General features: G+C 43.6%; 1 protein-coding gene across 1 annotated transcript in view; it reads right to left on the bottom strand.

The window, feature by feature from the left end:
• LOC146663023 (unconventional myosin-VIIa-like) overlaps nucleotides 1-22,533 on the bottom strand; it is a 32,179-nt gene extending 9,646 nt beyond the window's left edge. Inside the window, exons 1-9 of the mRNA XM_085417349.1 lie at nucleotides 21,754-22,533; nucleotides 21,211-21,387; nucleotides 16,290-16,354; nucleotides 16,135-16,198; nucleotides 6,368-6,477; nucleotides 5,604-5,678; nucleotides 1,204-1,297; nucleotides 1,027-1,130; nucleotides 855-918 (exon numbers count right to left, since the gene is read on the bottom strand). Of these exons, the coding sequence (XP_085273475.1) occupies nucleotides 855-918; nucleotides 1,027-1,130; nucleotides 1,204-1,297; nucleotides 5,604-5,678; nucleotides 6,368-6,477; nucleotides 16,135-16,198; nucleotides 16,290-16,354; nucleotides 21,211-21,387; nucleotides 21,754-22,533 (1,533 nt within the window). The remainder of the gene's footprint in view (nucleotides 1-854; nucleotides 919-1,026; nucleotides 1,131-1,203; nucleotides 1,298-5,603; nucleotides 5,679-6,367; nucleotides 6,478-16,134; nucleotides 16,199-16,289; nucleotides 16,355-21,210; nucleotides 21,388-21,753) is intronic.
• Between the last annotated feature and the right edge of the window lie 470 nt (nucleotides 22,534-23,003).

Raw genomic sequence — 23,003 nt, 5'->3', positions numbered from 1 at the left:
CACTGCCGGATAGGACAGGCAAAAGAAAGAAAGAAAGAAAAAACAGAAAAAAAGGAACACGCCTCCTAGGGTGGGGACTGACCAAGTAAGTTCCTGCGGGACTTCAAGACACAGACAGATAAACCAGTGATGGCCAACCAACTAGACAGTAATAGACAAGCAGAGGAAGACAGCCATAGTAATAGATGTAGCTGTACCAAGTGACAGGAAAATCAGGAAAAAGGAACACAGCTGGAGAAATACCAAGAAAAGAAAAGATATGAAGGGTGATCCCTGTGGTAATGTAAAGTTTCTAAAGACTCAAAATAAATACTGTCTAGTACATCTCATGTCCCGATATAGACTCAGGTATCTGTGCCTAAATAGACCCATTTCTTTTAAACTTCTGTAGCTTTACTCTAGATTTTCATAGTGTAGAATAAACAGCAGTGGGTGAGAACAAAGGTTGCTTTAATTCACATTTAAGCATGTTGAACAAGTGGTTTGATTAAGGATTCTTTAAGGAGATAATTTGTTTTTGTCCCATTACCCTTTAACATGAAAGTTAATTTATATAATGCTTCAAAATATCTGCAAATATAGTGCTCAGATTCAATTTGGCCAGAAAGAGAGGGGGACATACATCTTTAGGATTCCTTCTCTGGGAATCTTGGGAAATTTACTTCTGGCACTGGAGAAAATGTATTCCTTGTGTCATTAGAATTCTTTCTCTGGGCAGTCATAACAATTATTCAGATATTTAAGTCGGGATCAGAGTGGTTGACACACTGACCCATGGCTACTGTGACAGTTTCAATCTGATCAAAATTGTATCTCTTTGAAAAGTAACAACATACCTTAATTAATACTCTCACCTGAAAAACAACCCTGGACTTCTCAAGGAGATATTTGGAGAGTGAGGTCCCTACAACAATTCCTCTGCCAACCAAGAGGAGAGACAAATAAAACAGCTACAACCAGTCATCCCCAGGGCTAGTAACACCAGAAAAATGCAAATACACAAAGAGTTAAGTTGGGCAAACTCACTGAAGAATGTGGATGTGGAGGTACTTGCCAAAGCGGCTGGAGTTGCTGTTGAGGATTGTTTTGGCATTCCCAAAACTCTCTAGGATTGGAAAGACCTCCATGGGCTATTTAGGGAAGAGAAAGAAAATGGTAAGAAACAGACAAAAATAGCTGAAAGATGAACATACTTTGACCTACCTGTCGGAGGTTGTAATTTCTGCCCTTATACATCGAGCTGAGGTAGTGGACTATAAGTTTGGTAGCTTCAGTCTTCCCTGAACCACTTTGGCCACTACACAGAAAGGTTAGGACAAATTTACAGACAATTACATAATATGACAAAATCCTACTTTTGATGCTGAAGGAAAATCTGTAGACTATCAGCTGTTGGAACTATAAATGTCAGTATAAAACCTGAAAACATTCAATATCAGTCGAGATGCAGAATTGTAGCTGGAATGGAAGTGGATGACCTACTAACCATGACTCACACCACTACAGAGGCAGGTGTAGCTCAGGTGGCAGAGCAGGTCACCTACTAATCGGTGGTTTGATTCCTGGATTCTAGTCTGCATGCCAAATATCCTTGGGCAAGAGACTAATCCCAAGTTGCTATCCAGTACATCCAAAAAAATCTTAAAATAAAGGTCCTACAGGGTGGGCCATTTATATGGATACACCGTAATAACATGGGAATGGTTGGTGATATTAAAGTCCTGTTTGTGGCACATTAGTATATGTGAGGGGGCAAACTCCTCAAGATGGGTGGTGACCATGGTGGCCATTTAGAAGTCGGCCATCTTGGATACAACTTTTGTTTTTTCAATAGGAAGAGGGTCATGTGACACATCAGACTTATTGGTAATGTCACAAGAAAAACAATGGTGTGCTTGGTTTCAACGTAACTTTATTCTTTCATGAGTTATTTACAAGTTTCTCTTTGTTCACAGCCATTGACATGTCGAAGAGGTTAACACGTGAGGAGCGGATAGAAATTGTGTTGATATCTGGTGAACGCAGTAACCCTACGAGACCACCCATCTCCCATGCTACAGTTAGCAAACTGCTTGCTAAGTTTCGTGAAACTGGTTCAGTGTTGGATTTGCCAAAATGTGGACGCAAGAAAACTGTCACTAATGAAGAAACATCAGTGGCTGTCCTAGCTTCATTCAGCAAGAGCCCACAGAGTAGCACTCGCCGCATGTGACTGGAGAGTGGCATTAGTCGAACATCCCTTCGGCAGATATTAGCTACTCACAAATGGCAACCTTACAAACTCCAGCTACTGCAGCATCTCAACGAGGATGACCCAGATCGGTGCACAGAATTTGCAGAATGGCAAAACAAAAATTGGAACAGGACTATGTGTTAACAAACCTCTCTGCATTGAATCATATCTGTTATTAATCTCTGTCTCTCTTCCACAGCATGTCTTTTATCCTGTCTTCCTTCTCTCACCCCAACCGGTCGCAGCAGATGGCCGCCCCTCCCTGAGCCTGGTTCTGCCGGAGGTTTCTTCCTGTTAAAAGGGAGCTTTTCCTTCCCACTGTCGCCAAAGTGCTTGCTCATAGGGGGTCATATGATTGTTGGGTTTTTCTCTGTATCTATGAAGCGCCTTGAGGCGACTTTTGTTGTGATTTGGTGCTATATAAATAAAATTGAATTGAATTGAATTGAATTGAATTGACCCTCAGTTCACGCAGAAGATTTTGTTCAGTGATGAGGCAAACTTTTATGTGAATGGTGAAGTTAACAAACAAAACCACCGCTATTGGTCTGACACTAACCCACATTGGATGGATCCCTCCAAGACTGTTGGAACAACAAAAGTGATGGTTTGGTGTGGTATATGGGGTACAACAACAGTGGGTCAATTCTTCATCAATGGGAACCTCAAGGCCACTGGATATTTGAAATTGCTACATGATGATGTGTTTCCCTCTTTATGCACTGAAGCTGGCACGTTCCCTGAGTTTTTCCAGCAAGATGGTGCACCACCACATTATGGGTGCCAGGTCCGAGCATTCCTAGATGAACAGTTTCCTGGAAAGTGGATTGGTCGTCGTGGGCCAGTTGAATGGCCCACAAGGTCTCCCGATCTGACCCCCTTAGACTTTTATCTTTGGGGTCATCTAAAGGCAATTGTCTATGGTGTGAAGGTACGAGATGTGCAGCACCTGAAACTACGGATACTGGATGCCTGTGCTGGCATTTCTCCTGCGGTGTTGCTATCAGTGTGTGAAGAGTTGGAGAAGAGGGTTGCATTGACAATCCAACACAATGGGCAGCACATTGAACACATTTTCTAAGTGGTCAGAAACTTGTAAATAACTCATGAAAGAATAAAGTTACACTGAAACCAAGCACACCGTTGTTTTTCTTGTGACATTACCAATAAGTTTGATGTGTTACATGACCCTCTACCTATTGAAAAAACAAAAGTTGTATCCAAGATGGACTTCTGTGCTAATCACAGTTTGGCCATAACGAACACCCTGTTCGAACATAAGAGTGTCCATAAGTGCACGTGGCACCAGGACGCTCTAGGCCGTAGGTCGATGATCGATTTTGTAATCGTATCACCAGACCTGCGACCATATGTTCTGGACACTCGGGTAAAGAGAGGGGCTGAGCTGTCAACTGATCACCACCTGGTGGTGAGTTGGATCAGGTGGCGGGAGAGGACGCTGGACAGACCTGGTGCACCTAAACGGGTAGTGAGGGTGTGCTGGGAACGTCTAGTAGTAGTTTTAATGACCCCAAACACACCACCAGGCTGTGTAAGGGTGGTCTGACTAAGAAGGAGAATGATGGAGTACTGTGCCAGGTGGCCTGGCCTCCACAGTAACCTGAGATGGACCGCAGAGTGAAGACAAAAGAGCCAACAAGTGCTCAGCATCTCTGGGAACTCCTTCAAGACTGTCTACCTGAGGGCACGAGTCAGAACAGGCCGTGGATGGAGTGTGAGGTGTGCCTGATAATGTTTTTTTTCCCTTGATGAGGAGAGTTGTTTGGCCAGTCCCTCAATATATGGCAGCATGACCCTAATAGTCCGCTCAGCGAACCTCACCACTCTTCTCAGCCCCTTTTTGTCTGAAGCACTGCTGTTCTTGTGCCAGAGAGAGACTGCTTTACAGCCTCTGTTGAAGCTGGTGAAAACGTCTAGACTCAGATGCGGCCTCTTCAGCCTCCTCAAAAAGCTGTTGGTTGGCTTTCTTGACCAGGGAGGAAGTGTGCTGGGATTCCCAGGAATTTCCAGTGCTGCAGGCTCTCTACTGCAGTGCTGTTGATGTAGAGTGCTGTGAACGTGGGTCACTTCTTCCTTAAGTTGATCACCTTGGCGTTATCCACATTCAGGAGCAAGTTGTTGGTACACCACTCCATGAAAAGCTCCACTGTTTCCTTATAGTAGGTCTCATTGTCGTCCTTGATGAGACCCACCACTGTTGTGTCGTATGCATACTTAATGATATGTCGTATGCATATCATTAAGTATGTTACAAATCATATTATTAAGTAATGATATGATTTGTACCAAATTTTGCACAACAGTCCTGCATCACATTGAAACAGCTTTAGTGAAATTTACAAATGATCTTCTTATGCTCTATAACAGCAGACTCATCTCTTTGGTTGTTGCTTGTTTTGCTAGACCTCAGTCCAGTGTTCAGTACTGTTGATCATAATATTTTATTACAGCGATTAGAACATGCTGTAGATATTAAAGGTACTGCCCTGCAGTGGTTTGAGTCATATCTATCAAATATACTCTAATTTGTTCATGTAAATGGAGAGTCCTCTTCACACATTAAGGTTAATTATGGAGTTCCAGAGGGTTAGAACACATAGCATACATTTTCCTCCTTTGGTCAGCTTATTATCCCAGCGTGGTATCTGATAGCGGATTCTTCATGGTTCCCATTTGCCCGTGGGGTTCCAGCTCCCAGTACCTGGGATTCCCAAGTATGTGTAGCTGTCCTCAATGTCTGCAATGTTACCCTCTGGTAGTGGAATCCGCTCCATTCTTACTACCTCCCCTCTCTTTGTTACCATCTGACTACACTTCTGAAGTCAGAATGACTTTCCAAAATCATTTCTGTAGACCATAGTGGTGTGGTTCAGTGAGTTTATGTCTAGTTCACTCCTGGCATACAGGTTTATGTTATCCATGTCAAGGAGGTGGCTAACGATTGCTCCATTCCATAGTTGCTATCTGTAGCCAGTCTTATTTACGATGTTGGTCCCTTCTGGCGATCCTTGGGGATGAAGCCTGTCAGACCTTCAGTGCTACTAGTTGTTTCACCGTTGGTGTAGATGTTGAATATCAAGCAGCCCATAGGTCCCACATCTTCTTCATGTAACCCCTGGGATTACTTATACAGATATATTATATATTATAGTATATATATTTTTTGAAAATTCCCCTCTCTCCCCTGCAGGCGGTCTTTATCCTTCAAGCTTGGGTCCTCCACCAGAGGACTGGGAGCTTGAGGTCCCTGCACAGTATCTTTGCTATATATACATATACATACATACATATACACACAGTGTGTTATGTGTGTGAATGACCCAAGTGAAACTGGTATTTTTGTCAATACCTTATCATGATGCACTGTTCCTGTGTGGAGGTCTGAGAAAAGCTGAAGGCTGCGTCAGCTATGGCATAAACATGCCTGAAGCAGAGAAAAATAAAACATCCAAAACATTTTTTAGGAGGACAGAAGTTTACTGCAGTATGAGGAGTATTTGCTTGGTGTGGGCTATGGAGCTTGGAAAGAAAGCAACTAGAATTCTTTAAGTTTTGCAAAAACATTTCTCGTCTCTCTCTCCAAGAGGCTTCTTCCATTCTAAACTCAAATAGTAGAGAGTTCCAGATATTTAACCCTAGTGGGGGTTGTCACTTAAAAAGGTTGTTGACCCATCATAATTACTCATCACGAGAGCCAAGGTGTGAAAAGAGCCATTGGTCATTACTACCAAAGCTTTTGTTAGAAACCACTGTGAGTGGTTTGATGCAAGATCTGAGTGGGGTTTCAAGTTCCTGGGAAGGGAACTCAACACTGCATTGTAGGTGGCTAACAGTTGGTGCTGCAAGCTACCCTGTCTATTTAGTGATGGTTGTTCACAGTGGACATCTCAAACTATTTGTATTCTCAGTCCAAATGTGAACACTGGCATCTTCAAAAGAGTAACCTTTATCCTTTAGGTAAAGATGTACAGCTGAGTCTTGTACGGTAGAGGTGTCTCTTCCATGTTATGCAATCCATTTACTGAATGGCTATTTGGTTTTTTCAATGTTGCTTTTTTCCAAGCTCCTTAGATGCCCTGGATGACTGAGAACCTACACAAATATATTGCTTACGGTGGATTTCTCTGCTGCTCTTTGCCCTGGTATTTCTGTCTCAGCTCCTCTGTGTAAATGTTAAGCGGCTTGAAGGGGTTGACGGACAATAACATGTTTCCAATGTAAGTCTGCAAAAAAAAAAAGAAGGACAAAAACTAAATTACAGACATTTACAATTATTTTTAAGAGAAAAAACAATTTCATATAATTAGGCTTGCAGGTATTACTAAATGTTTAGAAAAATTAAGAATTAAAGCACTGAAAGATTCCAAGATAAGCTAATGGCTGCTTACTAACAAACTCCAGGTGGGCTGTCATGTGCCTTTTAATAAGGAGAAGCTTCCATCTGGCCACTCTACCATACAGGCCTGATTGGTGGAGTCCTAAAGAAATGTTTGTCTTTCTGGAAGTTTCTGGAAGCAAAGCTGGAGCTCTGTCAGAGTGACGATTGGGTTCTTGTTCACCTTCCTGACTAAGGCTCTTCTTCTATGCATGGATGATAGATCATGAATGTGCTCCCTGGGACCTTCAATGCTTCAAGAAATTTCTCCTGACCGTTCCCCAAATCTATGCCTCGATACAATGCTGTCTTGGAAAGCTCAGAATGTACTTGGAGTTGATGGCTCGGTTTGTGACAAACACCTATCTTTATAAGGTCCCATAGGTGACAGTGTATGTCACCTATGGGACCTTATAAAGATAGGTGTTTGCCTTTCCAGATCACGTCCAGTCAACTGAAGTTGCAACAGATGGACTCCAATCAAGTTATAGAAACATCTGTCAGATTATCAGCAGAAACAGGAAGCCCCTGAGCTCAATTTTGAGTTCCTCATTTTGAATACTTATATATAGGGATGGGTACCGGTATCCAGTGCCATTATGGCACCGGTTCTGACATAAACGGTAGTAACCAGACCGAAAAGCAGCGCACATTTCGGTGCTTTATTTCGGTGCTTTTTTTTCCTGAGATGTCATGCACTTTACATTCTAGCCAATCATTTTACGTTTCTGAGGATAGTAGGCGGGTCCAGGTACGTACGTTCTTTTAGAGCAGAGCTACAGATTAAAAATGCCCAAGGCGAAGCAGTCAAAAGTCTGGCTGTACTTCACAGCAAAATATGCAAACTCAGCAGCCTGCAACAAGTGCTTTAAGCTGATACTGTGATACTGTCAAAGGAGGTAACACCTCAAATCCCATGAAACACCTGGCGACGCATAGCGTTTTTTTTTTAAAGCTGAGAAATGCGCCGTATTTGATAGCTTGCTGCGAGACCTCACACCGTGCACATCTACTGCGGGTGTGGTGCCTGTTATCAGACCCGGAGTTAGCAACATCCCCCAAAAACCCGAAGAGGAGAGTCCTGGCCCCTAGCCCTGCCAGTGTAGCAGAAATGATGACGGATGATGATGCAGCAGCAGCCGTTCTTCTCTGCGTGAGTAGCTTAATGTTGTTCCAGTGTAATTTACGCTGAGTAGGCTAACCACGTTATTACATTAATGCACGTAAGGTGAACTAGCAAACATCATCATAGCTACATGCGGCTGTCTTCTTGTTTGATGGCAGATACTCCCTTCACCCTGGCCAAAAAGGCTAAAATGACCAAAGAAAAAGTGGAAAACAGTTAAACATGAGAGGTTTTTGGACAAAGTTTGTGTTTTTTCCATTGATTAAGCACTGCTTCCAGCCAAGAGTGATGCCGTAAAAAAGGCTAACATTGTTATCTTTTTACAAAAAAACAGCTGAACATGAGAGGTTTTTGGACCAATTTTGTGTTCTCCATTCTTTAAGCACCGGTTTGAGCATCGTTTAAGCACCAGCACCATTTCAAAAGTACCGGTTTGGCACCGATATCGGATAAAACCTAAACGATACCCATCCCTACTTATATATAATAATTCCCCGCTCTCCTCTGTGGGCGGTCAATCCTTCAAGCTCGGGTCCTCTACCAGAGGCCTGGGAGCTTGAGGGTCCTGCGCAGTATCTTAGCTGTTCCTAGGACTGCGCTCTTCTGGACAGAGATCTCTGATGTTGTTCCCGGGATCTGCTGGAGCCACTCGCTTAGCTTGGGAGTCACTGCACCTAGTGCTCCAATTACCACTGGGACCACCATCACCTTCACCCTCCACATCTTTTCAAGCTCTTCTCTGAGCCCTTGGTATTTCTCCAGCTTCTCGTGTTCCTTCTTCTTGATGTTGCTGTCATTCGGAACCGCTACATCGATCACTATGGCCGTCTTCTTCTATTTGTCTACCACCACTATGTCCGGTTGGTTAGCCACCACCATTTTGTCCGTCTGTATCTATGCACTATGTGATCCAATTACCACTGGGACCACTGTTACTGTCACCCTCCACATCTTCTCGAGCTTTTCTGACAGCCCTTGGTAATTTTCAAGCTTCTAATGAAGCTCAGGTGTGTCTCATCTACTAGCAGCTGGTTCATTTGTGCTGCCAGATGCTCATGGAAAGTGGTCAGCAGTGACTCATGTCAAAACCTGACAACTCTTCATAGTGGAGACCCTTTCTTGGTTGTCCACCACTGTGTTTACTGGAGCCTGTTCAGGGAGGTTGCTGTGGTCTGCTCTTTAATCGACTATTAGACTTGTAGTCAAGACCGCCCAAACCAAGACCAAGACAATACCAAGACCAAGACAGACAGACCGAGTCAAGACCAAGACAAAGTCAAGATGAGACCAAGACCGAGACCGAGGCAAAAAAGTCTTTAAACTGCAGCCAGATGCTGCTTCGTTTACGAGTGTCAGGCATATTTATGTGTTTTTGCGATGCACTCACACAGCCCTCCTCACCGCTGTCTCACTCACTTACTGAGAGGACAGACGCACGCTCCACTTGACTGTCACGTCCCTCACCCTCTCTGTTTTTCACATAATGATATTATCCTATATCCTCGCATGTGATTGGCCACAATATGGAGGGATTGGAGCATAGCTGAGCCACTGTGTGAGAGCTGAGCAGCGAAAGGAAATTAAGTGAGGAGACGGCTCTCGCTCAATGGGAGTCGACTCTTCTGATTCACTACAAAGCACTCTCTAAGCACGGCTAGCTGATGCTTTTGCACATGACACATTATCGAACGTTACGCTGTGTGTCATGGATACTGTTGACTCCAAATCTCCTGACCACTATGACCACTAAAAAGTTGGATCTGTTCATCTGGATGTAGCATTTTCAGTGGGAGAAACGTTGCATCACTCATCCAAGTGACTTCTTCAGTCTCAGGTTTCCCCACCCTTATAAACAGTACATTTGCAAGATGACTGAAACTAGCACCGCTGTTGAACAATGGGCTGTGAGGTTAGTTCCTTGATCATTAATATGCAAACTGTCATGACCACTAATCAATGACCAACGAAGCATTTCTCCCACTGAAAACGCTAAGTCCAGATGAATACAATCAACTTTTGGGGATTTCCTTACCTGGATGATTCAGTATGCATCAGGACAGTATAGTTAATTAATTGCAAATGCAAACTGTGTGAGCTTGGGTGTAGCCAGAAGCCACTCCATTGACCAAAAGAACAAGCTTTTACACATACAAGCAGCAGAAATTAGCCTTTCGCTTAGAGATAGGCTGAGGAGTTCGGCCATCCACCCTTCGGAGAAAGCTAATGTCCACCTCTTGTATGACCACTGTTCTGTTCACTATTCTGTTCATGATTTCAATGGACAGAATTTCTAGACTCAGCCAAGTGGAGGAAGGCTTCCACTTGGGTGGTGTCAGAATTTCATCTCTACTTTTTGCAGATGATGTAGTTCTGTTGGCTTCATCCGGTGATGGCCTCCAGGTCATACTGGAGCAGTTTGCAACCGAATGTGAAGTAGCAGGAATGAAAATCAGCATCTCCAAATCTCAGGCCATAGTCCTCAACCGGAAAATAATGGAGTACCCACTTTGGGTCCGTGATAAGTTCCTGACCCAAGTGGAGGAGTTAAGTATATATAAGTATATATAAGTCTTTGGGTATCAAAGATACAGACCACAAAATGATGACGATATGTTACTTTTACTCAGGAACTCACAAACCTCGCTTATAAAGACAATCACACTTATAGATAAGCTCTCAAATAAACAGTCCTGCATCTGAATTGGAATTTTCAAAACACCACCACCACTCCACTTCAGTCAGGTAACATTAGATATCTAGGTATAATTTTTTCCACCAAGCACTCAGACCTGGTATGGTTGAATCAGATTCCCTTATTAAAAACCGTAGAGGATGAGCTCATACATTGGAGAACTCATGCGAAGAGTTGCCACCAGTAAAATGATGATTCTAGCAAAAATAAACTACTTATTTTCTACATTCACACAAGCTTTAACTGCTTTCTAGCTAACATTCACACACATTAATACTCCAATGGATGCATCAGAGAGCAACTTGGGGTTAGTATGTAACAAGGATATTTGGTGTAGAAAAGTGGTAGTTGGAACTACATTACCCAGGAGCCTCTGGGCAGTCTGACTTTGTTCCTGGGCTAACAATATAGGAGAGAGCTGCTGGGAAGGAAATCAAATAGCCCATCCTGTATTTGTTGTGGATGGTGTGCGTCACATAAACGTGAGTTAATCTTCCAGGTTTAAGATGTTTTACCATGTTACTTGTGTGTACTGGCATTAGTTACCTTTAGCATATGTGCTAGTTAGCACCATCCTGTGTACATCACCCATAAAACCAGGTGATTCGCAAGCCTTTAAAGCTTTTTCCCTGTTAGTTGCCAGTCCAGTGAGGATGCTTACCACGATGGACGGGGTGGCAGAGAGTGAACTCCACTGTGGATCCCACGTAGAACAATTACTTATCAAACTTCCTCTGAGTTATCGGGATAACTTTGCAGACTACTGCCTTAGCCGAGGGACCCTACGGTCTAGATCAAATCGCACTTATACCCTCTTCCACCTAGCAGAGTGGTTGGAGCGCCCAAGACCCAAGCCATGCAGGTCTCCCGACGGGCCATGGAGCTGTATGCCTCAGAGAAGCCATGGTTGGAGGGGAAAGTCAGTAGGCACTTGGAAACCAAACAGAAACCCAAGTTTCCCTCTGTTTATTATGGACCTCAACCCACAGCCACAAAACCACCTGCTGTGGCCCATCCAGGTTCAAAGGCTGTTGCAATGCAGAAGAAAAGAGAACATTTCAAGCCTTACTGCCCTTTCTGTGAAAGGACAGAGCATTACTTGAGGGGATGTAATGAACTCTCCAGGCTAGATGTGGCTGTTGTTGTGGACTGGATCAAAGATAAGAATAAATGTTGGAGGTGTGGCCAGAACCATTCTGCTGACAACTGCACACTCAAGAAACCCTGTAGCACTTGTGGTGAGCAACACCTCCTTCTATTAAATGGCCTCGCCAAGGCTAAAGAACAGAATCCCAGTATCCTGACCATGTGTATGGTGGCTGTGGCTCAGGTGGTACAGTAGATCAGCTACTGACTGGAAGGTTGGTGGTTCGATCCTTGGCTTCCCCAGTCTGCATGCCAAATATCCTTGGGCAAGAAACTAACCCCACGTTGCCCTCCGATGCGTTCATCGGAGTGTGAATGTGTGTGAATGTTGGTTAGTTTGCACTTGAGTTTAGAAGTGCTTGTATGAGTGGGTGTGAATGGGTGAATGAGGCATGTTGGGACTCTCCCTGTGCTTTGGGAGAGTAGAAAAGCGCTATGTAAGAATCAGTCCATTTACCATGTGCAATGCATCCAGTGTCATCTATCTTGACCATCCCAGTCACTCTGGTAGAGTGATGTTGAAGGTGGTAAGAGTCCAACTCCATCATGGACACCTTTGCTGTGCTGGATGACGGTTCAGAGAGAACCATAATATTGCCTGCTGCTGTGAAGTTCCACGGCCTTGCCCAGACAGACGAAGCTCTGGCCCTGCGAACCATCAGACAGGATGTCCTGCAGCTGCATGGGTGAAGCATATCATTGGAGGTATCCACTAAAACTAAGCCAAAGGTGAGGCATCAAATACCGAATGCATTCACAGCAGAATAACTGGCTCTGGAGCAATCCTGCCCAGTGGAAACACTCAAAAAGAAGTAGAGTCAACTACAAAGACTTCCCCTCAAAGGTTTCAGTCGGGTGAAAGCTATGATCCTGATTGGATCAGATCACCTGCATCTTATCACTCCTGTATGCGCGGTGATCCGTGGCCCTTCTGGAGGGCCAGTACCTGTCTGTACTGAGCTGGGATGGGCACTGCAGGGACCTGCCAAAAGTCTTCCACATCCAGCGGCTGGACAGGCATGCTTGCAATCGTTGTTCATCCCACAGACACCAGAGCTCTACAAAGATGTTGAGAGGCTGTGGCAGACTGACATCCTGCCGTTTAGAAATGAAAAGGAAGTCATCAGGTCAATGGAGGACCAGCAGGCAATAGATATCCTTGAATCAAGGACAGTCCGGGTACAGGTAGAGGGGGTCGAACGATATGCTACTCCCTTGCTTCGCCGCAAAGAGTTTCCTCAGGTGAAGGCACCTCTAGAGGCTGTCATGGCTCTTCTGAGAGCCAGTGAGCGTCGACTACGCAAGGATCACAGCAGAGTGCAGACATACAACCAGGAGATCAAGAAACTGGAGAAGGCTGGTTATGAGGTAAAGTTGACTCCGGAGGAGGTAAATGGTTCCACTGAATTCTGGTACATTCCACACCATCTTGTGCATCACAACAACAAAGCCCGCCTAGGCTTCAACTGCTTCTTCCTGTACCAGCAAACTGCCCTTAATGACCTCTTTCTGCCAGGGCCCACGCGTAGCCCTTCACTCCTTGTCGTGTTAATCTGATTTCGCCAGCATCCTGATGCATAAGCTGTGATATAAAGGTCATGTTTCATCAGGTATGCCTGCTTCCTGAAGATCAGCCTCTGCTTCGCTTTCTTTGCAATGTGTACAAGGTGCTTGTCAGCCAATATGACCCTCTAGGGTTTATCATTCCCTATACCACTAGAGGGAAGATTCTTGAACAGTCTATGTGGCAAAAGGAGATGGGCTGGGATGAACCTGTCACCGGTGTCCTTCGTGCCGCATTACCTTACCAAGGTATTATGTGCCACTTGCTACAGTGTCTCCAAGTTGCACCTTTGAGCTGCACGTGTTCTGTGATACCTCAGAGAAAGTGTATGGATCTGTAGCTTATCTAAGGACCACAGATTGCCACAGACATGTCAGCACTTCATTCCTGATGGCCAGATCCTGAGTCGCTCCTCGGAAGAGATTGTCCATGCCTCGTCTCAAACTCAGTGCTGCTCTCACTGGAGTGCAGCTTCAAACCGAACTTACCCTACCACTGCAAAATACCATCTTGTGGACTGACTCTACTACTGTGCTGAGTTGGTTGCAGTCTGATTCCTGCTGGTACAAGGTCTTTGTTGGGACTCAAATTGCTGAAATCCAGGAGCTCACCAGTTCTCACCAGTGGAGGTATGTCACTTCAGCGGAAAACCCGGCTGATGACATCACAAGGGGGAAGAAACTCTGTAGTCTTTCATCAGGCAGTCGTTAAGCTCAGGGCCCCCAGTTCTTGCAACAAAGTTCGGCGCACTGGCCCTCCCAACCTACTGGTAGGGCTGAGACTACAGATGAGCTACACAAGGGGATGCTATGTGGGCTTGTCACAGTGGCAAAGTCTACTACTCCAGACCCTGGCAACTTCACATCTTGGGAGGAGCTTGTGAAAGCCACTTACCATGGTCGTCACGGGGCGGCTTCTCCTCCAATGACCGCCACTGATCATGTGGAAGCAGAGAAAGCCATCTTAAAGTCAGCTCAATATGACAGTTTTCCTGAGGATGTGATGGCCCTGATGAAGGGAAGAACTCTGGCCCCAAATAGTCAACTTTGTGCACTCTGCCCTGAGTATGATCTGGTGTTACGGCCCTAGCAGGGCCTCCTCCTGAAGGTGCCTGTGCGGGCGTGTCCCACCACCTCTTCTGCCTGAGGTGCCACCTTTCCCTGTAACACAGCTGACTCACATCAGTAATTAAAAGTATTTAAGCCCAGGGAAAGGTGAGCTCTGGGCCAGAGTGCCATTTTGTGTGGTGTTTGCAGCTAGTGAGCTGTGTGTGTTTTGTGGTGTTTGCAGCTAGTGAGCTGTGTGTGTTTTGTGGTGTTTGCAGCTAGTGAGCTGTGTGTGTTTTGTGGTGTTTGCAGCTAGTGAGCTGTGTTTGTGGTTTCCAGCTAGTGAGCTGCGCTTTCCTTTTGACTTTGCTTTATTGACCAACGCCTGAGTTTTGTTTGTTTTTCTTAAATGGTGATAGCGGCTTGTCCGTCTCTCTTAGTTGAGCTACTTTAATAAAACTCTTTAATTTAACCCTTTTGCCTCCTTGACTCCTTTTTCTGACCTGGACACCTTTTGTTACTTCCCCCTCACCGCCTAGACCCCTCAGGGGAACGTAACATCTGGTTACTGGCCTGATAAGGGTTGGAGGGCACCTGAGATGTGCTGAAGGTCTGGACACCATACACCCTATTGGGCTACCTCCAGAACACCCGGTAACTAAGCTCCTTGTCCAATACTTCGACACAATTCTGTTTCACCCCGGTCCAGAGCATGTCTTTGCAGAGATACAGCGCACTTATTGGATCATCAGAGGTTGACAAGTAATCCGGAGACATCAAAGACAATGTGTAGAGTGCCAGAAATGGCGGGGGAGGCCTGTTCCCACCAAAATGGCTGATTTGCCCACAGTGAGACTCCGGATCCACAAACCTGCTTTTTGGTCAACTGGAGTCGATTGCTTTGGTACCTACACCATCAAGATATCCGGAGGCAGGAGAAGCACTGGGGCATCATCTTCAAGTGCCTAACCACCCAATGTGTACACCTGGTTTTGCTGCCAAGTCTGGACTCAGACGCTTTCCACATGGCCGTGCGAAGATTTGTCTCCCATCGGGGTACACCATTCGAGATATGGTCGGATCATGACACTAATTTCCGAGGTGGGGCTCGAGAGTTAGAGGAAGTTTTCTCTATAATGACGCCCATTCTTCAGGGACAGCTGGCAAAGCAGAGGATAACCTTTCATTATAATCCACCGCATGCACCCCATTTTGGAAGAGCCTGGGAAAGGGAGTTAAGGTCAGTTAAGGCTGCATTCCAGGTCATCCTGAAGGATCAGAGTGTGACAGAAGAAGTCCTCCGCACGGCTCTCATTGAAGTATAAGGGATCCTTAATGTGAAACCTCTTGGTTAAGCATCTTCGGATAGTACTGATCCTGACCCCATTACCCCAAATCTCCTGCTCATAGGGCAGCTGGATGCTTCACTGCCGCAGGTGGTTTACGGACCAGGCCTATATAATGTAGATAAATTACTCACTCGTGAGAAGTCACCCCTGAGAACTCAAAACTAAAAGTCATAATGTGGATGGTATTTGTAAAGTTGTTAGTGATGTACATTAGAAATTGTAAATGGTAAAAAATTACTATTAAATTTATGAACATTACTTTTGATCGCTATTGTGAAACAGAAACTAATATTTACAGTAATTGTTGTTTTGGAATGAAGGGTTTTAACCATAACCACACCAACATTTGGTAATCATTAGGAAAAACACAATTTACAATTTGTTGTTATCGTTATCATATTTAAAACTATAATACATAATACAAAATAGATGATATATATGTTTATTCCACAAAGTAATGACATAATTTTTTTATTGAAAGCTTGTTCTGATGTGCAGTTTAAAATGCTGATTATATATAATAAATTACGACCTTTTTTCATATGAACTGAGTAAGAAAGACTCAAAATCGTTTAAACTTACATAAATCCAGTCACGATGAAACCTCTTCTTCAAATTCAGAAGCACAGAACTCTCACACACCTCTCTATAACCGTTAGACAGAAAGGTTGAAACTATGCACAATTTAAAATATAAAGAGTGCGTGCGTGAGTGTGTGTGTCTGTGTCTGTACTCACTCCAGTTGGGACAGATCGTCCACCTCATCCACCTCTATAGCACTCTGGCTGCCGGGGATCATCACCTGTAAAAGCAGACAGCTCAACCCCCCACCTCATCTCCACAGGCATCTTGCAGTCTGGCTAACATTGAATGAAGCTTGTCAGAAAGGGCAAGGATCTGCTCTAGAGGCCTTGATGGTTTAAAGCAGTAGTTCCCAAACTGTTTTTGCTGGGCCCCCCTTTGTTTTACAAACCCCCACCCCTGCGCGTGCACACAAACATCCTCCAACCACACACCCATATTTTGCTCCATTGCGGTTTATTTCACACCTCAAACATGTAGTAAACAATTAAGCAAATAGTAAACTGCAATAAATTACAGGTAGTAATAAAATAAACTACTTACTCTTTTACGCTACGTCCACACCTACGCGGGTATTTTTGAAAACGCAGTTGTTTCGTCTACACGTAAACAGCGTTTTGAATCACCGAAAACTGAGATTTTTTTAAAACTCCTTTTTTGCGTTTACGTGTGGACGAGGAATACAGAGTTCATCATGCAACGTCAAAGGTATGTGCCTTTTTTCACGTCACGCTGTGCGCCACGTTATTGTTTACATGAGATTAATTGCAGAATAGCAGATAGAGACAAAATACTGTTAATCTGACTGTGTGCAGGTTTTACACGCTTACATTTTCACACGCAGTTACTGTCCCTCCATTTACAAAGGCAGAGGCGTCACGGTGTGATTATTTTACGTGTAGTTGTTTTTTTCCTGTGTAATATTCAACATTGCTATCAATACATTTTTCAAAAAATGCCTCTCTGTGCAAAATAGGTTTAAAAACATAAACAACTGTGGGAGACTGTTTGTCCGTGATTTGAACTGGGGAAAAATCGTGGCAAGATCAACCTGATATTATTTATATCCCGCTGTATAAAGAGCTAACATCTCCAAAATGTCAGGAGTAGTTAGTCATTACAACAAGTGTTTGTGAACTAAAAATCAAGAATATAGGATACTGTTTGTCTGTGATTTGAACAGCCCAGCGCTGCTCCCTATGCAGGGAAAACCAATTCTGCAGGGGAGACCTACCTTGGCATTTGTGCAGGTGAAGCCAAAGGGCAGATATGCTTCACCATATTTTCTAGTCTTTGGCTTAAAATGAAGTTGGTTTGGAAACATATTCAGCGATGCTTCATCTCCTGCTTTGCATTTGTGTGGGCGCCCCGTGCTAGCAGTGTCCAAGCGTTGTTTTTTTGTTTTCCCCCCTTTTCATCCCACGCCCCCCCTGCAATGGCTCTGCGCCCCCCCTAGGGGGCGGGCCCCACACTTTGGGAAGGTCTGGTTTAAAGTGTGATTTGTTTTGGTCAAGTATTTTCAAAAGCTTTCCACAGCAGGCAAAAAATTCAGTTTGCTCGAATGGAAGAGTGTTATGAGGCTGCAACCTCATGACAGTGTGATGCTGTGTGTTATAAGGTCTATTGTATATACAAAGAGCAGGCAATAAATCCACCAGCAGCAAGTCTTTTATTTCTCAGCTTATTTAAACCATCATGGTGGTGCTATTGTGTCTTGTCTGTAATGGGTAAATCTATGTTTTCTAGTAGAGGGGTGATGAGTTATTCTGTTTATTTAGAAGACGAAAACTCCCACTTTATTAAAAAATAAATTATTTGTATTCACAGGAAGCTTTTTAAATGAGAAAATTGCCCAATATAAATTGTGCCTAAATGATCAGTACTCATTCAAGTGTTAGGATATGCATTTGTATAATAGGTTTCTATGCATCTTGATGCATGCTCAATCACCCAGGTAAGTAAATCCCCAAAAGTTGATTCTGTCCATCTGGCTGTAGCGTTTTCAGTGGGAGAAATGTTTCATCACTCATCCAAGTGACTTCTTCAGTCTCAGCTGACTGCAGGTTTCCCCTAATCTTACTACAATCATACTACAGGCAGAAACTTGGGTGTGCCATGGGTTCCCTAGTTTCACCCATTGTGGCCAATTTATACATGGAAGAAGATGAAAAGAGGGCTTTGCTATCCTACCAAAGTCATTAGTTCAGGTGTGTGGATGGCACCTGGGTGAAAATCAATTCACCACATCACATTAACTCGGTGGACCAACACATCAAATTCACCAGGGAGGATATGAAAAGTGGCTCCATCATTTTCAGTTGTTTCCAAAGAGTTGTTCATTCACACTGAAAACGCTTACATTCCTATGCGTGAAACATAAGACGATTCGACCGTCGGTCGTTTATTTACTTTCCGGCTCTTTGAAACGTCGCAACAAAATGAAACACAATTGTCGTCTCGTTCCACCACTGAACAACAGCTCTGAGTAAACACTCCATCTTCTTTGAAGAAAAGCTATCTGGAGCATAAATTGATACAAACTGATGGCAAACAAAACAACTGCTAAACAATGCCGTCCGCCATCTTAGTTGAATTGGTCATATGACTGCATCATACGACTAAAATGCATCATCATTTTCGAAAACCTCAGTTTTCACAGTCCACACTGTGACATGAAAACGGCGTTTTCAAATTTATTCCCATTGGAGAGCGTTTTGATAAGCTCAATTTTCCTTGAGTAAAAATGCTGTGTCGGTGTGGACGGAAAGACTGTTCATTTGGACAGCGGTTTTAGTGGTAGAAGTATTTCATCACTCATACAAGTGATTTCTTCAGTCTCAGCTTACTGCAGATTTCCCCAGGCTTATAAATAGCATAGCTGCCTAATGATTAGAGCTAGTGCCCTAACTACATCCATTCTCTAGTTCTCTGTGAAGGATATTCTTGATCATTGTTTAATAGTCCTGTCAATTTGTATATCAATGATCATGAAACTGATGTTTCGGTTCTCGTAGAGAACTGATTCCCAGCAGTCCAGTTCCTTGGAATTGTTAGTTAGCATGCCTATCGATCCTGCTTATCAGTTCTACTTGCACTCGCATTACAAACAGATGATTTTAGTTGGGTTGGAGGAGGAAAACAGTGGTGCAGTCTGCAGTGTGGATGTGGAAATGACTTTTATTTTTATTGCCCTAAAGACAAGGGTTCAATGGTAAAGTAAAAACCATATTCAGGACAGAAACAACTGCATTATGTTGCTAACACAACTTCACTTCCTTGCAAGCATCAGCACAGAGAGCATGTTAATGCTAAGCTAGCCAAGAACCCAGAGTTCAGTTAAAGTTGAGTGAATGCTGACCTCAGCTCTGCAGCCAGACCCTGAACTTAAACAGATGACCAGTCAAGATGCAGCCTCTGTTTATACCTGATCATGTTTCTAAAGTAGAATCACTGATCATTTTAAAGTCTATTTGCTCTGGTTTTCATTTTTGCTTTGTGTTGTCTGGTTTTTTTGTTCATATATAAATACTAAGAGAAAGTTTAGCATAGAGATTTGTGGTGATGCGTGGGACTGTAGCCTTAGGTTTATATTGTTAAATGGTAATTATAAGACATGCATGCATTTCAGGTCATTTTACACAGTAACATGAAAGTTATTTAATGAGTAGTATAACAAATGAATTTCTCCAGCAAGAAATTGAGTAACTTACTATGAGGTGCCGTAAGGGACATTATTACTGAAACGCTCTCACACACACTACTGAAATTTTAGCTCTCACACACACTACTGAAACGCTCTCACACACACTACTGAAACGCTCTCACACACACTACTGAAATTTTAGCTCTCACACACACTACTGAAACGCTCTCACACACACTACTGAAACGCTCTCACACACACTACTGAAATTTTAGCAAAAAAGGTTGGGGACTGCTGTACTAGCAGGTTGCTGAGTAGAAATCCTTGTAGTGTTTTGAAATATACCACTTTTTCCATCAGTTTCCTTGTCAGGAAACAACTTCCTGTTCAGCAGAAATGCCTCTGGTTTCAGTAGTGTGTGTGAGAGCTAAAATTTCAGTAGTGTGTGTGAGAGCGTTTCAGTAGTGTGTGTGAGAGCGTTTCAGTAGTGTGTGTGAGAGCATTTCAGTAGTGTGTGTGAGAGCGTTTCAGTTGTGTGTGTGAGAGCTAAAATTTCAGTTGTGTGTGTGTGAGAGCGTTTCAGTAGTGTGTGTGAGAGCTAAAATTTCAGTAGTGTGTGTGAGAGCGTTTCAGTAGTGTGTGTGAGAGCGTTTCAGTAGTGTGTGTGAGAGCTAAAATTTCAGTAGTGTGTGTGAGAGCGTTTCAGTAGTGTGTGTGAGAGCGTTTCAGTAGTGTGTGTGAGAGCTAAAATTTCAGTAGTGTGTGTGAGAGCGTTTCAGTAGTGTGTGTGAGAGCGTTTCAGTAGTGTGTGTGAGAGCTAAAATTTCAGTAGTGTGTGTGAGAGCGTTTCAGTAGTGTGTGTGAGAGCGTTTCAGTAGTGTGTGTGAGAGCGTTTCAGTTGTGTGTGTGAGAGCTAAAATTTCAGTAGTGTGTGTGAGAGCGTTTCAGTAGTGTGTGTGAGAGCGTTTCAGTAGTGTGTGTGAGAGCGTTTCAGTTGTGTGTGTGAGAGCTAAAATTTCAGTTGTGTGTGTGTGAGAGCGTTTCAGTAGTGTGTGTGAGAGCTAAAATTTCAGTAGTGTGTGTGAGAGCGTTTCAGTAGTGTGTGTGAGAGCGTTTCAGTTGTGTGTGTGAGAGCTAAAATTTCAGTTGTGTGTGTGTGAGAGCGTTTCAGTAGTGTGTGTGAGAGCTAAAATTTCAGTAGTGTGTGTGAGAGCGTTTCAGTAATAATGTCCCTTAAGGCACCTCATAACTTACTGCATTACTTTAAAGAAAACTGCTCTGTGTAGTATATTAAGGAATATCGATAATCGAATTGGAAATGCTAAATTCTTATTAATCCCAATGCCTTCTCCCCCTTTCAAACTAATAGTAGCATTTAAATATTGCTGTCATGAAGTGATTTATAGTTTTATACTAAAACAGAGTATCAATACCTGTATGTTCACTAGTCGACTCTCTAGCATCTCCTGGTTGGGATCTTCTGATTCCCAGCATTCCCTGCCATTGTGGGATGGGATGGGCCGGGCTTGGCCTTCATCCTCATAGACTGTCCATTTGGTTAGCTTCTCCACTGTCTGATGGGGCAACATGTTCTCAGCGCACAACCAGTCCTGAGCCCACACAGAAAAAGATTGACAACTAAGCTTGAAAGATGTATTGTCTTGAGCATAGCTTGAGAGAAGTACACATATTGAGTGCTATTGTTGCTGCGTGCAATGATAGCACTCCCTTAATTGTTAGTTTACCAAGATTTTACACATGTTAACCATCTTAGCATCAACGTGATTACAGGCTACAGTTACAGTTAGCTACACATCTATTTATGTATGAAAAATTTTCCCTTATTTGTTTTATCCAAATGTAAATCTTGGCCTTACAAAAAGCCTTTAATACCTAAATAAATGTATTTCACATTTTCTAGCCACATATTAAACAATGCTTGTTTAAAAGTCCACTAACAAAAATGTAACCCCTACCTGAGGCTTTCCACTCATCCGTGGGTTCCCAGTCCAATGTACCTTTGGTTTGGAGATAGAACATATTCTCCCCTCACCCATCAGATGAGCTACTTCCTTGTCTGCTTCTTCTTCACACAAAGACCGAACACCTGATCTCTCTGCACTGGACTCTCCATTTGGAAATGGTCGAGTGGCAGAAGTGGGCATTGAAGCTAAACTACCTCTTTGTTCTTCTTGTCCTGAGGCCTGTGTTGGACCACCCAGTGACAAGGACATCTTGGTTATGTTGATTTGAGAGGTGTTCACCTTCCCTCTTGCAGCTTCGAACATATTGACTCTATCTTGATTGCCTTTGCTGTTTCTGTCTTCAGCGGTGGACTCATTGAGTCCAGAACTGCTTTTAGGCTCATGTTGAACTGATGTTAATCCTCCAGACAAGGGTTTCTTGATGCACTTTACGACATTTAGATCTGGTTTGACAGGGAGCACAGACTTGACACCTGGCTTTGGAGGTCTGAGCTCTGGGGTTGTGGCTTCTGCTGGTAGAATTGCTGGAGTAGAAGTTTGAAGATCTGCCTTAGGTGCTTCTGTTATATTTTCCTTGCTTAGTTTATTCATTGTCGGGAGTACAACAGCATATCTGGCTTCTACAACTTTCTCCCCACCTAGGACTGTTTCTTCTGTTCCTTCCTTGTCCGTACCCTGGAAGGTTGCTCTCTCTTCAACAATTTTGTTCTCAGTGGAGCTCTTGCTTTTCCTGTTAGCCAGGTTGGCTTTACTGGCAACTCCTACAGCCATCTTTTGTTTGAAAATATTCCCCTTAGATTTTCTTAGGCCATGTTTTTGGTTTATGGCTTGAATTGAGAGCCAGCGAGAAATCCCAATTGCTTTAGTCCAAGCAGAAAGATTTTTTCTCCAGTTTAACCCCTGTGGCATTTTCTTTTGAATCCAGCCAGACAGCCTGCACAAACTCTTCATACCCTTTTCCCGTGCGATCAAATGGTCATTAAAATTATTGAACCCCCCATCAGTTGTGCGTGTAACTGTTTCTTCTTTATCAGGCTTTGCCAAAATCGTGGTTGCTTTGCGTTGGAGAGATAATGTCTTGACTTTCCCCAAGAGCAACATCCGTGACTTCCTGTTAATGACACTCTGGCCCTGCTGCTCTTCTGGATCCAGAATGGTTTTGAGTTCTTCAATTCTGGCTTTGGGAAGCATGATTAGATCAACTTCTACGGAAGAATCTCTCCCTCTGATATTTTTTACTT

Source organism: Rhamphochromis longiceps, linkage group LG8 (assembly GCF_057381845.1).
Source record: "Rhamphochromis longiceps isolate RC_006_pf linkage group LG8, R_longiceps_female_GT1.1, whole genome shotgun sequence".
NCBI lineage: Eukaryota > Metazoa > Chordata > Actinopteri > Cichliformes > Cichlidae > Rhamphochromis > Rhamphochromis longiceps.
Note: the sequence above shows the minus strand (reverse complement) of the source record. Positions and strands in the feature narration are given on the sequence as shown.